The sequence below is a fragment of the Fonticula alba genome (assembly GCF_000388065.1).
Source record: "Fonticula alba strain ATCC 38817 unplaced genomic scaffold supercont2.3, whole genome shotgun sequence".
Classification (NCBI taxonomy): domain Eukaryota; order Rotosphaerida; family Fonticulaceae; genus Fonticula; species Fonticula alba.
The window spans coordinates 1,597,849-1,614,156 of NW_009242973.1; the positions used below are offsets into that span (position 1 = coordinate 1,597,849).

General features: G+C 68.4%; 3 protein-coding genes across 3 annotated transcripts in view; 2 read left to right on the forward strand and 1 right to left on the reverse strand.

Annotated features, from left to right (window-relative positions):
* Positions 1-1,373, forward strand: part of H696_02140 (hypothetical protein) — a gene marked incomplete at its 5' end in the record, with an annotated part of 9,313 nt that extends 7,940 nt beyond the window's left edge. The window contains 3 exons of the mRNA XM_009496036.1: positions 20-90; positions 201-358; positions 534-1,373. Of these exons, the coding sequence (XP_009494311.1) occupies positions 20-90; positions 201-358; positions 534-1,173 (869 nt within the window). The 3' untranslated portion in view covers positions 1,174-1,373. The remainder of the gene's footprint in view (positions 1-19; positions 91-200; positions 359-533) is intronic.
* Positions 1,374-1,613: 240 nt separating this feature from the next.
* On the reverse strand, positions 1,614-12,637 carry H696_02141 (hypothetical protein). The gene is made up of 18 exons (XM_009496037.1): positions 12,258-12,637; positions 11,195-11,992; positions 10,861-10,941; positions 9,711-10,700; positions 9,037-9,360; positions 8,797-8,833; positions 8,350-8,611; positions 7,649-8,118; positions 7,239-7,507; positions 6,877-7,088; positions 5,567-6,553; positions 4,739-5,158; positions 4,226-4,586; positions 3,978-4,052; positions 3,670-3,882; positions 2,303-3,117; positions 2,030-2,168; positions 1,614-1,862 (listed from the first exon to the last, which is right to left on the reverse strand). Exons 1-18 carry the CDS (start codon positions 12,579-12,581, stop codon positions 1,755-1,757), a joined length of 6,885 nt encoding a protein of 2,294 aa, XP_009494312.1. The 5' UTR covers positions 12,582-12,637; the 3' UTR covers positions 1,614-1,754.
* A 1,145-nt stretch (positions 12,638-13,782) lies between these two features.
* Positions 13,783-16,274, forward strand: H696_02142 (hypothetical protein). Its single transcript, XM_009496038.1, has 6 exons — positions 13,783-13,901; positions 13,993-14,092; positions 14,253-14,802; positions 14,948-15,079; positions 15,275-15,432; positions 15,539-16,274. The coding sequence occupies exons 1-6, from the start codon at positions 13,855-13,857 to the stop codon at positions 16,046-16,048; spliced, it is 1,497 nt and encodes a 498-aa protein (XP_009494313.1). The 5' UTR covers positions 13,783-13,854; the 3' UTR covers positions 16,049-16,274.
* The last annotated feature ends 34 nt before the right edge of the window (positions 16,275-16,308 follow it).

A 16,308-nucleotide genomic window follows, 5' to 3' on the forward strand; every position in this document is an offset into this window, starting at 1 on the left:
CACGCCCGGCTCCGTGTAGATCTCGGCCGTGCGGTTCTCATCCGCATGGTTCGCCTGCTGCGGAGCACCCTGCGCGCCCTGGCATTCGAGGTACGGGCGCACCTGCCCTCCCGCCTGCTGACCCCCCAGCCCCCGTACCTGGGCGCCTTGCCCCCCTCCCCCCCCCCCCCCGACCTCCATCTGCGCGCCCGGAACCGCAGGACCACCTCCTGTCGCCGGAGGCCAGGTCGCTGTTGCGCGGCGACGCCGAGTCCATCCTCCCGTTTTTGTACTTTGACGGGCCCGGCGAGGTCTTTGACAGCCGGGAGAGTCCGATCTCGGCCACCCTGCTGCTGGAGCGCACCGCCTCGATCCAACGGTGCGCCACGCGCACACGCGCACACGCGCACATGCGTACCCCCCTCGGCGCCCCTGCCGCCGGACCCTCACACTGACATGTCTGCCCCCCCCCCCCCCCCCCCCCCCCCCCCCCCCCCCCCCCCCCCCCCCCCCCCCCCCCCCCCCCCCCCCCCCTTGGCCGCGTGGCCTGCCAGCTGCACGATCAACGCCACGGTGCTCCTGTCCCACCAAGTGGAGGTCCTCCGCCTGGGGACCAAGTCGCTGCTGGCGGCCGACATGCTGACTACCGGCCGGGGCGCGGCGGATCGGCTCCGGCGCGAGGCGCTCCCCGCCCGGGCAGCCTGCCAGCGCCTGCTGACCGACGCCGCGGCCGCCGGAGCCGTCTTCCCCTTCCTGCAGTACATGTATCTCCTGCTGGAGTACACGGCCCTTGGGGACATTGCCCTCCGGTCGCCGGACGTCCATGGCCCCCTCGCGGCTGGGGATGCGGAAAAGTGCCTGCTCAACAATCTGGCCCACATGTTCCTCACACACCCGGCCCTGGGGCCCATGCTGGCCGATGTGCGCGATGCCGTTCGGCGCTTGTATGCGGCCTCGGGCCCCAGGCCCCGGGCCGGCCCGTCGACCCGCGCGCGGCCCTCCCACGGGCCCGAGCACCCGGATCCGAAGCGCGCGCGGTGCGCACCGTCTGCCCCGGCAGGCGAGGTCGCCGGGACATTCGCCCAGCCCTCCGAGCCCTGGGCCCGGCCCCTGGCCGCCGGGCCGCCGGGCCCGGTTTGCACCCCCTCCTCAGCGGCGCGTCTCATCGACCGGGCCCGGAGCCTCTTCCTCTGATTGACTGGGCCTTGCCCTGCCGGAGCCCGCCGCGCCTGCCCACTCTCTTCACATAGACCTTGCTGCCAGCCCAGACCGGAGCACGCCCGCACACCGGCGCGGGGCATTCGCGCCCACACCCATGTATACACAAGCACATGAATACAGTTGCGCGTCCCTGCACACAAGTACACATACACACATACGCACGCACGCACACATGTACGCATGTATATAAGTACACATGTACGCATGTACACATGTACACATGTATATAAGTACACATGTACGCATGTATATAAGTACACATGTACGCATGTACGCATGTACACATGTACGCATGTACACACATGTACACACATGTACACATGTACACACATGTACATACATGTACACACATGTACACACGCACACACACACACACACACACACACACACACACACACACACACACACACACACACACACACACACACACACAAGGACAGTGAGGAGAACAAAGAAGCAAGGGGACAATGTCACGCGCGTGTTGGCACCGCCTTGGGCATGGGTATCTTCCTCCCGGGCGCCGGCAGCAGGGCAGCCACAAGCGTCACCGGGGGCTACTTGATGAAATTATAGGCAGTAATGGTGGCCCGAAGGTTGGAGTGAAGATCGAACATGGTTTGATCGCCGGTGATCGTGTCATTGAAGAAGAGGTTCCCCAGAAGCTGGGCCGGCGTACGCGCAAACAGGCAGCATGTCAGCCAACAAGCAGAAATGCCAGCAGATGCTCGTCCGCATGGGCGGGTGGGTGGGTCTAGCCCGGCCGGTCGGCCGACCGACAGGCAGGCAGGCAAGCGAAAGACGAAGAGCGACGAAAGAACAAAGCACGCACATCGATCAGAAGCTCCAGCGGGGTGCGGTGGCTGGCGATGGCCGTGGCAAAGCGCAAGTTACTGGCCCCGGCTTCCAGCACCCCGGTGGTCAGCCGGCAAATGTGGGAAAAGAGCGCCGAATAGACCTTCCGGAAGACACTGTGCTCCGGGGCAAAAGGGGAAGGCGGGTCAGCTGCCAGCAGGAGGAGAGACCAGACAAGTGGCGGCGAGGCAAACAGCCGCCGTCCCTTCCCCCCCCCCCCCCCCTCCCCCCGCTACCAGCATGCGTGTACCTGTCGTAGCAATGCGGCGACACCGCCGCACAGAAGGCCACCACGAAGGGTACCACCGTGAATTCCATGGCCCGGGCCACAAGGCGCATCAGCTCCAGCTCGGTCATCTTCTGCGGGAGCTTGGTTATGCCGGAGTCCAGCACCCCGAGGGTCTGGGCCCCGCGCGAGCCGAACCCCAACAGGGTCCCCAGCCGGTAGGGCGACGTCTCGGTCACAATGAAAGACGGGTCCAAGTAGAGCGACCCCACCAGGCCGAAGAGCCGCGGCGCCAGGAACGGCGTCGATTGGATCCGTGTCGAGGAGGTCCCCAGCCCGGCCCCGCCCAGCAGGTAGGACGCCGCGGCGCCCAGGCCGCCGGACACCCCGCCCAAGGCCAGCGAGGCGGTGCTGGCGTCCGGGCCGCCGCCGCCGCCGCCGCCGCCGCCGCCGCCGCCGCCGCCGCCGCCGCCGCCGCCGGGCATGCCCCCAGCTCCGGGGTCCATGGTCCCGACTGCCGGCTGGTCCACGGTCAGCAGCAGCGACGACGGCGCCACCAATTGCAAGTACTCGTAGCAGGTCGGGCTGATCCCCTGGCAGAGGGCCTCCACCAGGCGCCCGGCCATGGCCAGCAGCATCTGATTCAGGGCCAAGATGGCCGTGTCGAAGTGCTGCTCGATCGGGGCCACCAGGGTCTGGAAGTCATGCAGCGCGCCGCCAACCGGGCCGCTCGGCGTCGGGTGCGATCGCTCATACCGGTGCAGGTCCTCCATGGTCAAGCGCCGGAGGTGGGTCAGGTAGGCTACCAGCCGCTCGAGGGTGTTCATGATGATGAAGTACTGGCCACGTCGAGGGAGAGCGGCTCGGGTGAGAAAGCAAGCAGGCGCCAGGGGCACCGGAACAAATACCAATCCGCCCGATTGGCGCATTAATGTGCGTGCATCTGTATGCGTGTGCACGCGTCTGTATGTGTGTGTGTGTGTGTGTGTGTTTGCTTGTGCTTGTGTGCCGGTATACACGTGCAAAGATGAGTGGACATGCCAAGAAGCACGACGCAAGACCATGTACCATGCTGTGAGGCACCTGTACACGCGGCGTTGCCTCGGCGGAATGACTCAAACCCAGAGGCATGGGCCTGTGCATGCACCCATACATCCACGGACGTGAGGCCACATGCGCATACACATACACGCACACATGTACACATGTACGCATGTACACACGCATGCACACATGTACACACGCATGCACACATTTACGCATGCATATAAGTATACATGTACACACATGTACACACGCACACACACGCGCACACACGCACACACACGCGCACACACGCGCGCGCACACACACACAAGGACACAAAATTGAGAACAAAAAGAGGGACGTACAATCCGCGGCACACCAAGGCGGATGTCGCCGGCCGAGCTGGAACTCTTCTTCCACAAGCCCGAATAGGAGGCCGAGAAGAAGTTGGCATCGGGCGAGGCGACGGCCGAAGTGGCCTGGTCGCGGGCGGCCGCCTCCAGCGCATCAGCCGTCAGGTACTGGAACGACAGGACCTGCGCCGAAGAGCCGAACTCCCGCGAGTGCTCGCACACAATCTACATCCCGTCAGTCACAGGAGCACCCCCATGCCAAGCACCATGCAGGGAGCAGGCCGAAGGAAAAGCCCCATCCGAAGGGCAAGGTCACGTACCGAAACAAAGCACCCCAGCACGGTGGTCAGGGCATGCGTGTTCGACCAGGAGAAGCGCATTAGGAAGTTGTGCACCTACCCATGGACCCGCCCCCGCGCCCCCCCCCCCGCCCGGCCGCCATGAGCCCCCGGTCGAAAGGGAAGCCAAAAGAGCATCAGTACACCCATGCGAGACATCGAGGCGAAGGCACAGCACATGCGGGCGGCGCCCCGGAGCAACAGGGGTGCCCCGGCCCAGCCGGACGTACCTTGGAGATGCAGCAGAAAATGTCCGACAAAGTCATGGCATGCAGCGAACGGGCAGGCGAGGTGCCGAAGGCCGACGAGCCGCCAGAGCCAGCCCCCCCGGACCCGCCGGATCCGCCAGCCCCCCCGGACCCGCCGGACCGGCTGCCGCCACCGGAAGACGACGAGGAGGAGCCGGAGGAGGAGGAGGAGCCGGAGGAGGAGGACGACGACGACGATGACCCGGAGGCGGCGCGGCTCGTATCAAACCACGAGTCCTCCGGGATGACGAACCCCCGCCGCAGGGTCGGCTGAAGGTAGTGCGTCAGCCAGATGACCACCAGCGGCGAGAACCACTGATCAATGGGGAAGGCCTCGGGAAGCCTGCTGGCGGAGGGTCAGCATGGGGCCGTGGCCCGCGCGAAGGCCAAAGCAGCAGGAAGCCAGCCCCCGGGAAGGCCGAGGGACACGGGGCCAGAAGACACAGGGAGTGCTCGGGCCCCTGCAGCCCCCGCGGCCCGGGCCACTTGACGTACGGGGAATTGTGAGGAAGATGCTTGGGAGACTCCAGCAGGAACGAGTTGTAGATGGAGTTGATCTTTTGAAGGACGAAGTAGGACTTGAAGCGGTTGAGGAAGTGCTCGTTGTTCGGGAAGTCCGACGTCCGGGACCCGGGCCCGGGCCCGGGGCGCGGGGCAAGACGCCCGGCCCCGGGGCCCGAGAAGAACCGCCCATTGGGGCCGGACCGGCTGCCGGGGCCAGTCCCGACACCGGCCCGCATGGCCAGCGAAAAGGCCCCGGCTCGCAGCGACCGGTCCATGTGCTCGGAGATGATGCGCTCGCAGTCCGACAAAATGTGGCCCCGGGTGAGGGCGTGATGTGCGTCGAGGAAAATCTTCGACAGGAGGTTGGTGGCCAGCTCGAAGTGCAGGCAGGCCGCCACCGACACCGAGTCACTGGGAGAGGGGGGAGGAGGAGGAGGGGGGAGGGGGGAGAGGGGTGGCAGCGAGACCAGAAACAAGAGCAAGAGCGAAACCAGAGCCAGGAGCCAACACAAGATCATAGCCATAATCGAATAGCGAAGCGATGAGAGAGAGAGAGGGAGAGAGAGGAAGGCAGAGAGAGGGAAGGAAAAAGAAGACGGCGCGGAGGGGGAGGAGGGAGGAGAGGGGAGGGAGGGAGAGGGAGGGAGGGAGAGAGAGGGAGGGAGGGAGAGAGAGGGAGGGAGGGAGAGAGAGCGTGGGTCAGTAGGACGGGGGGGGAGGGGGGGAAATGCAACAAAAGGGCAGTCAGGTGCACGCAATGGCAGCATCCTCAGGTAGCACGTCCTCGGGCACCCGGCAAGGGCCAAGACCCGCACGTACACGTCGAACTTGGAGAAGACATTCGGGCCATACTGGATGCGCTCCGGCTCCAGCGCATGGTAGAGCAGCAGCTCGGAGAAGTTGGTGCAAATGTCCTCACTACTGAGCAGGTGCCCGGCGCCAGAGCCCGCGGCAGCCGGGGGCAGAAGAAGCCCATCGGCCGATGGGCCACCGCCACCGGCGCCCGGGCCCAGCGCACCAGCTCCCCCGGCGAAACTACCACCACCGCCGGCGCCGGCGCCCGATGCCCCGCCCGCCAGGCCGTCCAGCGCCTGGAAGGGCCGGCCCAGTCGCGACACCGAGAACATCCCAGCCAGCCCGCCGCTCGAGGAGTACCACGAGGAGAAGGGCAACAGCGAGGAGGTGGAGGTGGCACGGACGATGCCCGGGCCGGCGCCGGCGCCGGCGCCGGGGTCCGACGCGCTGGCGCCCCCGGCCCCACTTGCGCCCGGGCCCTCGGCCGGCCCGAGCTCATTCGTGATGAAGCTGAACACCCGCTTGGCATTCTGCCGGATGCAGGTGTGGACAATTTCCCGGAAGGAGAACCCCACCTCCGGGGTGATGATGTTCTGCAGGGCCAATGTCAAGCGCAGGGTCTGCAAATACAGCTGCATCGCATGGTAGAAGGGCCGCGCCGTGTCGAAGGGCAATTGCTCCGAGTACGACGGCCGCACCGGGAACAGCTCCGAGTACCGCGACAGCCGGTCCACCATCAGCGAGTGCAGGGTCCGCAGCGACGCCTCCAAGGTGGTCTGCTCGATGTGGCACAGGATGGACTGGGCCGCCGACGAACAGAAGCTGTCCAGCAGGGCCCCGCTCAGGGCCTCGGTCGAGCGGAACTGCTGCAGCAGCTTGTCCATCACGAAGGACGCCTGCTGCAGGATGAGGATGCTGGCCACCAGCCCATCGGAGATCAGCTGCGAGGAGGCGGGGCTGCTCTCGGGGGTGATGGCCATGAGGAAGAGGTCCACCAGGACATACAGCTCGCTAGCAGGGACCGCGAGAAGGGGCCGGCCGGGCGAGGCGCAAGCGAGGGTCGGGGGGGAGGGGGGGGGGGGGATGGAAAAGGGAGGAAGAAGGGAATTCCAAAGGAAAAAAGGGGGGGGGGGGGCATCCGCAGAAGACACGACAGCGGGAGCAACCGACGACAGCACGGCCAACCAAGCAGGGGCAGTCCCACATCCATGGGGCACCGTCCGGGTGAAGGAAGGTGCGTCAGACAGGGGAAGTGGCGAGCGGGCGAGCGAGGGGGGGGGGGGGGGGGGGCCATGCGCACAGCCGTGCATCCTGACGGCCGGCCGAGCACGCACACAATGTCACAGTAGATCGGCCGCAGCCCATAGAAGCCGGCGAAGGACCTGAGCAGCAGCCGCGACTCGGCCGACAGGCAGTCCTGGAAGACGCCGGGGTCCTGGCTTCGAGCCTCGGGGCTCGGCACGAAGGAGGCCAGGTCGTGCACGATGCATCGCTGCGCCAGCAGTTCAAAGCGCGAGTGGAAGTCCGGCATGGCATGGAAGAATTGCTATGTGCAGCCACGACCAGGAGCCAGGAGGGGCAAAGAGGCAGCAAGTAGGTGGATTAGACAGGGGCGTGACAAGGCTCGCGCGGGCGAGTGTATGAGGTGGCGCGCGAAGACCCCCCCCCCCCGCCGTTGGGCAGATGGGCCGCGCACCGGATCCCAGCAGAACTCCACCGACACATCGGACTCCATCCGAGTCCAAGGACCAGGCGGGCCGCCGCCGCTGCCGCCGACGCCGCCGACGCCGACGCCGCCGCCGCCGCCACTGCCGGTATTGCTACCCGCCGCCGAGCCCTTGTGCGAACTGAACGGGAAGTCCAGCGACAGACGCGACTGGAAGCTCCCGGTCAGGGCCGACGCACAGGGCTCCAGATCCAATGTGGCCGAGGAAATGGCCAGGCGAATGACACCCGGCAGGGTGACTGGCGAAGGACCGACACACGGCCACCAAAGGGGACCACGGCAAAGCCCAGCCGGGGAGAGGCCGAAAGTTAGGGCAACCAGGAGGATGGGGAAAAAACGAACCCAGAGGCGGGAGGCCGGGCACGCTGGCCGTCACATACCGGGGTTGGAGATGAACAGGAAGTCGTTGTCTTGGGTGGTGGAGGCCGCGGCCGCGGCCGCGGCCGCGCTGGCCGTCACCCGGGTCATGTTCAGAGGCACCGACACCGACGACCGGGCCAGCAGGCTGGACACAAGGGCTTTCGACGAAACGGCCAACCCGGCGGGGATATTTTCCCCGAACGGGTCAAAGCGCAGGGGCTGCTCGGCCGCCTGAGATGCATCGGCCCTGCTGGGAGTCCCGGCCCCGGGCCCGGCAAATGGCCGGGCTACACCGCGGCTGAAGTCGATGCTGAGCGCGCGGGCCTCCCCGGACTCCGGATCCAGCCAGGAGTGAGCCGCGTCCAGCGGCGAAAGCACCCCCCCGGAGGGGGCCGCCCCGTTGGCCACCGACCCGCCAGGAGCCGACGTCTCGGTGCACCGGAGGTCCGACAGGAGGAGCTTCAGTCGCGACGTCGGCTGCGGGAGGTCGCTGTCGGCCGGGGGCGTGCGCGAGCGGCGACACAGCGCCGGCGCCGCAGGGCAGGCAAAGAGAAAGGGTCAGCTACGTCGGCCCGCGCGGGAGGAGGACACTTTCCCTCCCTCCCGCTCTTCCTCTCCCCGCCCCCCTCGCTCGCCCGCTCGCCCGCCATCTCTTTCACCTCCATCAACCACAGAGCAGCACGGAAAAGAAGACCCGGTCCCGGGAAGAGACACCACGTACATGGAGAAGCTGAAGCCCACGAGCGACTGGGGCCGGGGGGCGGCCGACCCGGCGCCCGGGGCACCGGCGTCCGGCCCGCCGGACGCGGGGCCCAAGTTGCCTGGCAGAATACGCACTGTCGGCTCCGGCGTGAAGGGCCGCCCACAGCGGATGCACGACCGGTTGCTATCGTCGTGGAAGGCATGCGGGCCACACTGGCAGAGCTCATCCATCTGGGCCAGGCTCGTCCCGAGCGACTCGCACACGTGTGTCAGGCTGTTGACTGCGATTCCCGCCGGCGGAGGGCAGGAGGGGGAAGGGCGAGGAGCGGCGGCGGTGGCAACGGGGCAAACACGCCGGGTTAGATGTGGCCGATGGGGAGAAGCGCAAAGCTCCCGCTTTTCAGACACATGTCCAAGAGAAGGGGAGGGAGAGCGAGCAGGGCGTTCCGAGCACGGGACTGCGTACAGGAGAGGGAGATCTCGCCAACGAAACAATGCTTTCGCTGCACATTTTTTGGAAGGGGAGGGGGGCGGGGCAGGGCGAGAGAAAGAGAGAGAGAGAGAGAGAGAGAGAGATCGGAGGGAGCCCGGACACGGCAGCATGCGTCGACAACGAGCAGTGAGTGACTAAGAAAAAAACGAAAGAGACTCGGAGGCGGGGATCGCCAGATCGCCAGGGGGGGGGGGGGGGTCAACACAAACATACCCGCAAGGTGACGATCTCCTGGCCCTCAAGCAGAACCGCGAAGCAGAGGGATTCCGCGAACGAGTCCAGCGCCACGCTGCCCAGATCGGCCAGCAGGCCATCCCGCGCGGCCATCAGGCTGGCAACTTGGCAGAGAAAGTGCACCCGCAGGACCAACTCATCGAAGGCGCTCTGCTGCCAGGCCCCGATCGGGTCGAGCAGGCTACCGGCATGTGCCCCCGGGAGGCTACCATCTTCGGAGCCACCGGCGGCCCCAATCTCGCGACCATACAGGGGATGCGTGTCCAGGGCGGCCAGCTGCATGGAGAACTCCAGGGCGCAGCACTGCGGCGCGAGCGCACATTGACGAGCACGCGCGTGCGTGCGTGCGTGCGTGCGTGCGTGCGTGCGTGCGTGCGTGCGTGCGTGCGTGCGTGCGTGCGTGCGTGCGTGCGTGCGTGCGTGCGTGCGTGCGTGCGTGCGTGCGTGCGTGCGTGCGTGCGTGCGTGCGTGCGTGCGTGCGTGCGTGCGTGCGTGCGTGCGTGTCAATGGGCATGCAAATGCACGTGCATGGGGAGGGACAGGGAGAAGGAAGCAGGGAAAGATCGCCGTCATAACTGGGGGAGGGGGAGGAGGGGGGGTGCAAACGCGCGAGCACGCCTGCCTGGAAGAGGAAGGGAGGAGGGCAAACGCACCACCGCATCTTCAAAGTCGCTGATGTGCGTCTGGCTGTGGATGGATGAAAGCATGCGCGAGAGGTCGCGCACATGCGCCGCATCCACCCCGGTACCCAGGGCCGAGAAGGTGGACCCGGCCGGGCCGAGGGCGGCGAAGTCGGCCGCCGGCCCGAGCCGCTGGTCCCCGGCCACCGGCGGGGTGAACGCCACGGGACCCGGCCCGGGCCGCTGGTCCCCGGCCGCCTCGCCGATGCTGGAGAAGGACAGCAACGAGCCGGCACGCATGAGCGGCGACCCCAGGCTGCTCAGGGACCCATGGCGCGACAGCCGGCCGGAGTCCGGGGTCGAGGCGGACCCCGGCCCGGGGCCGGGCCCGGAGCCGCCAGCCCCGACCCCGGGCATCTGCCCGAGGCCCAGCACCGGACTCGAGGGCTTGCTGCCTGGCGCCTGCGAGGAGCCCGACTGCGAGGCCGACCCCGAGGCATGGCCCCCCGACGGCGGCCCCGACGACAGGCGATCACCCGGCTGATCGGCCACCGGACCTCGCCGACTGGACCCGGACCCGGACCCTGAGCCGGATGCCGATCCACGCCCGGCCCCGGCCCCGGCCGAGCGCAGCACTTGCGATGTGTCGGAAAAGAAAATGCGCGCCGTGTACGCCAGCACCGGGGCCAGGTCCTCGCTGAAGGGATGGGTCTCGGGGATGGCCCCGCCGGCGGCCGTGCCCCCGGCCAGGCCCCGCAAAACCGGCACCCCATAGGCCCCGCGAGCATGCGGGCAAGCCAGCAACTGGGCCAGGCGCGCTTTCACATGCGCGATGCCCGGGCACCCGGACAGCAGGTCCATGTCGGACATGTAGCGCCCCGGGGCCCCGAGCCCCGGCGAAGTGTGGTCCCCCGTGCCGAAGAGCTGGTCCGGCGAGTGGAGTGCCGAGCCTTCCAGGCTTTCCGGGCTCAGCATGCCCACAGGGGCACCGGGGCGCTGGCTGGCTGCCGCAAACCGCGGCGACTGCCACCCGGCCACCATGCACAGGGAGAAACAGCATGAGAACCACAGGGGGTCACATCGAACACAAGGCCCAGTCGGCAGAGGAGGACCCGGGGAAGGGGCTCGGCACCGGGGGCAGAAAGGCAAAGAGGCGAGGACAGGCAAGCGACATGCCGCGTACCGTCAGGAGCTCGGCCAGGAGCCAGGCGTAGTTGACCCCTCGGAGGACCGAGCGCAGGAGGAGCTGCTCGCTGTGGTGGTTCTGTGCAATCCGGCCGGCATATGGCGGCCACAGCAGGAGAGTGATTCGAAGGGAGGAGGGACAGAAGAAGACAAGAGTACACACCGAGAGAGGGGGGGGGAGAGAGAGAGAGAGAAAGGTGGTCATGCAAAAGAGGGGAACAACACCAGCGCGTCAGCACAGACGCCGGAGAACCAGGAAGCCCGAACACACACACACACACACACACACACACACACACACACACACAAGAAGGCACGCGACAAACACGCACCGCGACCACGGTGGATCCGATGTCGGCCCAGGCCTTCTGGAACCAGCGCTGGCCATTGGCCCGGTCGGACATGGTGACCGAGGAAATGAGCGACGCCGGTGGCACAGTCAGGGACATCTTCCGGCGGAAGTCCTGGATGCTGTTGAGCGGCATCCCGGCCAGGGGATTCAGCAGCCCGGAGGCCGAGTGCTCGGATGAGCGAGCCGACGCCTCGGAGCTCCGGCCCGGGGTGGTGGCCGAAAAGGGGTCAAAGTAGTCCAGCTGCCCGGAGTCCATCATCGGGGCCGGGCCGCCGCCGCCGCCGCCGCCGCCGCCGCTTGGAGCCAGGACAGCCGGCGAGAGGGACGACGAAAAGCCGGAGGAGGACGCCGAGGAGGAGGACGCCGAGGAGGACGCAAGCAGTCCGGAGGTCGAGTGCGTGGCGAAGGGATCATCAAACTCCGTCAGGTCCAGCAGGACCCCGGCCCGGGCGCCGGACGACTCGGCGCCCGAGCTTCGAGACGGCCCGAAGAGGGAGTCGGCCGGGGGGGGACCGCTGGCCAGCAGCGGCCGGAGGAAGGGGCCCGGGTCGCCGGCCGTGGCAGTCAGGGAGCTCGAGCGCACCGGCGGGGCCGCGGTGGCCATGACGGCGGTCCCCAGACCGCCCGGGTGGACAACCGACGAGCTGCTCGAGTGCCCGACCATGGCCGGCGGCGTGGCGATCCCGCTCCCGCCGGAGGACAGCGACGGCCGCGGCCCCGGCTCCGAGAGGGCCACCACCGATGACAGTCGAGGAAGCACATCCTCCACATACTTGTCCTTTGGGCCGAGGGCCAAGCGAACGATCGAGCGGCCGGGAGACGGACACCGAGGGGGGGGAGGGGGGGGGAGGGAGGGACAAAAGAGAATCACACAGCCAGGAGGGGGTGAGACCCAGCGACAAGGGGAGTAGGGGGACACTCGACCGGAGGGCACACACACACATACACACACACACACACACACACACACACACACACACACACACACACACACGCCCTGCCGGGCGGCACAGGGCGCACGCCGCACGCCGGGGGGAACGCACCAGCTGGTCGATCTCCGACACGACAAAGCTCAGCCCCGAGCCGAAGATATGGCTGCGCCCGGCGCCGAAGGAGAACTCGGCCTGCAGCCCGGACGGGATGGTCGGCATGGCCGACCGCTCGACGCTCACCTCGATGGCGCGCAGCTGCATCAGCGACCGGATGACCGCGTACTGCATGGCCCGCGAGAGGTTCGGCGAGTCCGCGGCCACGGCATTCTTGACCACATGGAGCCGCCGGCGAAAGTGCTGTCGCGGCGACAGGTACGCCGTGCTGGCGTACCCGCCCAGGGTGTTGCCGGTTCCGGGAAGCCCGCCGCTCATCATGGTACTGTGCGCCCGGCGTGCGGGGGCCGGGATCGAGCGAGGGTGGGCGAAGGGAGATGCAGGGAGGGGGGGGGGGCGGCTAAAGAGGGACGAGGCGGCAAGAGGGCAAGAAGGAGCACGGAAACGGGCGGAGGGAGGAACGGCGGGGTGACTTGGCCGGGCACCCGAGGCGCGGCACCCAGGCCGGGGGCCCAAAAAGCGCCAGCCACGCCACGAGCCGGGGCGGCCGGTGATGGGGGTGCCGGGGGCGGGGCCAGCCGGCCGGAGCCCGGGCGCCGGCCGGCCCACGCCTCCCTCCCTGGTGGAGGGGAGGACCGGCGGGATCTCGTCTCCACGGTCGGAGGGACGCGATCTGCCCGGGGCTGGGGCCTGGCGCCGGCGCGCTTCCCTGCAAGGCAGGGCGCACTCCGCCCCCCCCCCCCCCCCCCCCCCCCCGTCGTGGCCCGCGCTCAGGCCAAGGCCAGGCCCTGCGGACCGATCGCTGGTGCGTAAACGTCCGGAGGCCCGGAAAAACGGGGATCAGACCGGGCGCGCCCGCGCGATCCACACACCCCCCCCCGCAGCAGTGGCAGCGGCAACGGCAACAACAACTCGGCTCCTGGGAGGCCCCCCGCGGGGGTGGAAACGCCCGGATGGGAATGGCGCGGCGCGGCGCGGCGGCTGCCCGAAGAACACCCAGCGAAGAGAGACGCAGCCGACGGAAACACCCCTGGCCGGGGGCAGGCCGCGGGCCGGCATCGAGCCCGGAGGCCGGCCCGCGAACGCCGAGATGGCGCATCCTGGCCGGCCCACTCGAACAGGCCAGGCACCCGGCCGCACGCCCCCTGCCCGCAGCCGCACCCACGAGCGCGCCCGCACGCCCGGCCGCACGCACGCGCGCGCACACACTCACACACACATGCACACGCTTTTACACTGGCACCATCACCGCCGACCGGGCCCTTTCCCCCCCTCCTCCCTCCGCCAGCCCCGGCCCCCCCCGCCCGCCGGCGCCCCCCAACGGGGGCAGGACACCGCGAACGAGCGTCTCCACTGACGGAGCACCCCCGATGGCCAAAATCCCTGAGTGCCGAAGGTATCCCGTGCCGGTGTCCCAGTTAAGTTGTGTTAATCCCCGGAGGACCATCAATGAAGAGGCCAATAAAAATAACCATTTGTGGCGGGCATTTGCCGCGACGGCGTCCCTTTAGCCCCCCCCCCCCCCCCTTCCCCCTTCGCCTTCCTTCCCCGCTCCGGTCCTCGATCTCCCCTCTTTATCTCCTCTCTGGCACTAATGACCGGGCACACCACGGCCCTCGCGCTCGTGGTCGGCGTTGACGGGTGCGTGCGCGTCCACTTGCCCGCTGTCCAGCCCAGCGACTCCCCTTGTGTTCCGCCCTCTCCTCCCTGACCTTCCGCCCCGATCGCACAGCGGCGCCACCAAGTCCACCCTGACCGTGGGGTTGGCGCGTAACTGCCCCCAGGACCCGGTGCAGGGCTTCTGCCTGTCCGGGCCAGCGGCCAACATCCATGTGCGCGCATGCTCATGGCGATCCTCCACACACACACACACACACACACACACACACACACACACACACACCGCGCCCTCGCCGTCGGAGCTAATCCTCCTCCTCCCTTTCCGCCTCGCCCCGCCCGGGGCTTGGCGCCTGTGCCCGGGCCCCCGAGCAGATCCGCGGCGTCGAGGTGGTCGCGCGTGAACTCCACCACACCCTGGCCGCCGGCGTGCGCGGCCTGCTGGAGAGTCCCGGCCTGCGGGAGCACTCGTGCACCTGTCCGCTGGGCGAGTCTTGCCCATTGTGGCCGGCCGGGCGGGCGGGCACCGAGGCGGGCGGCCCCCCGCGCGCGGTGATCGCATCCCTGGTGGCCTGCCTGAGTGGCATCCAGTCGGACACCGACGCCGAGGCCCTGCGCCGGTGCCTCCAGCAAAAGGTGTGGTCCGGGGCTGCGTGTGCCCGGCAGCGTCTTTGCGCGCATTTGCTCTCCAACGACGGGGGCACCGAGGTGCCGGATGCCGACCTGGCGGGCCTGCTGTCGCTTCAGCCGGGGGCCTTTCTCCCGCCGGCCCACACGCTGATCCTGAACGACACGCGTGTCTGCATCACCGGGCAGCATCCCATTTCGGAAGTCGGCGGCGCGGCCCTGTCCGTGTGCCTGGTGGCCGGGACCGGCAGCAATTGCACCACCCTGCCGTGGCACCTGGAGCCGCACGAGATCTCCGGTACGCCGCCGGGCGCCGGTCCTTCCCCACAGGGCCGCCGCCCTCCTACGGCCCTTCGCCCCTGCTGCTGGTCTGACGTCATCTCGCGATCTCTCCCCGGCCGCCCCCCGCCCCCCGCCCCCGCCCCCCGTCTCTGGCTGAGCAGATGCGGCTCGGTGTCACTGCGATGCTTGCGACCGGGACGCAGCATGCAGCCAGCCCCTGGCCTCGAAGCCGGCCAGTTTCCAACGCGTGTCGGCCGGCGGCTGGGGGCACCTTCTCGCCGACCATGGAAGCGGTGCGCCTCGCCGTGTTTTTTTTTTGGATGTTGTCCTTCTTCCTCTCTCCCCTTCTGCTCCCTCTCTCCCCTTCCCCCGCGTCCCCTGGGCATCCGCCCGACCGACCCCTCTTTCGCTCACTCGCTCGCTCGCTCGCCCGTCCGTCCACCCGCCCGCCCGCCCGCCCGCCCGCCCGCCCGCCCCACGGCCACCAGGCTATGCATGCGCTCTTCTCTGCTTGCAGAACATTTTCTTGGCCCTGGACCATGTGCCACTGCAACTGGACTCGTACGCCCCCGAGGCCGGCCCGGAGGAGCTCGGCAACCCGGCCGCCGCGGCCGTGGCCCTCGGCCTGATGGCCGATCACTTTCAGGTGCGTCAGCTCACGTCCCCCCCCCCCCCTGCCTCTGTCTCTCGGTCTCGGCTGTCCCCCTCGCTACGCCCACGCGCGCGACTTACCGCCGCCCTGTCAACGGCAGATCCCGGCGGATGTGCGCGCCAGCGGCACCTCGGCCATCCAAAGCTGGATGGTGCAGAACATCTACACCGCCGGGTCCGACTCCAAGAGCTTCATCGCCGGCTTCGCGCTGCAAGTGGCCCACGGCGCCGCCACCCTCAAGGACCCCTTCTGCCGGGCGCACCTGCACCATGCGGGCTGGTGGCTGGGACGGCTGTTGCGATCGGTCATTCAACGCTCGCTCCCGGGCCCGGGCCCGGAGCTGCCGTGCGGCGTGTCGGTGGCCTGCATCGGGTCGCTGTTCAATGCCTTCGAGGCGGGACTGGGCGAGGGCCTGCTGCTTGGCCTGCGGGCCGGTCGGCAACTTGTCGGCATTGTCATGCGCGTCACCTGCCACCAGGCAAAGGGGGAGTTTGCTGGCGCGCTTGCGGCGTCGGCCTTTGCGCTGGAGCTGGTGCTGGGGCCGGGCGGGCCGGGTGTTCCGGGCCGGGTGCCGGCCTCCATACTGCTCACCCGGCGGGTTCCCCTCTGAGGCCCGAGAGAAGGGCCTCCGGGGTGGGCCCTGGCCCGGGGCGGCCCGGGCAGGACCGGCAGAACCCCAGCCGCAGGCAATCAACAAGCCTCCCCTGTCCACCCGGGCGCGCCTGCGCCGGTGCCTGTCTCCCCGACCTGCCCCGGCCCGGGGGCTGCCCCTTCCTGCTCTCGGTCGGCCAAATGCAAGCAAAAGAGCAACCCCAAATCCGGCCACTTTCTCAGAAGTCTATATTCGTTTTTTCCATAATTGTGGCCTCC

What these genes read in the sequence shown, in the direction of transcription:
- H696_02142 (XM_009496038.1), top strand. Translation starts at nt 13,855, where the DNA reads ATGACCGGGCACACCACGGCCCTCGCGCTCGTGGTCGGCGTTGACGG. An exon ending in CTCGTGGTCGGCGTTGACGG is followed by an intron (nt 13,902 to 13,992) that starts GTGCGTGCGCGT and finishes CCGATCGCACAG; the next exon opens with CGGCGCCACCAAGTCCACCC. An exon ending in GGCCAGCGGCCAACATCCAT is followed by an intron (nt 14,093 to 14,252) that starts GTGCGCGCATGC and finishes GCCCCCGAGCAG; the next exon opens with ATCCGCGGCGTCGAGGTGGT.
- H696_02141 (XM_009496037.1), bottom strand. Translation starts at nt 12,581, where the DNA reads ATGATGAGCGGCGGGCTTCCCGGAACCGGCAACACCCTGGGCGGGTAC. An exon ending in GTGGGCTTCAGCTTCTCCAT is followed by an intron (nt 8,119 to 8,349) that starts GTACGTGGTGTC and finishes CCCGGCCGACAG; the next exon opens with CGACCTCCCGCAGCCGACGT. An exon ending in CCTGTTCATCTCCAACCCCG is followed by an intron (nt 7,508 to 7,648) that starts GTATGTGACGGC and finishes GTCCTTCGCCAG; the next exon opens with TCACCCTGCCGGGTGTCATT.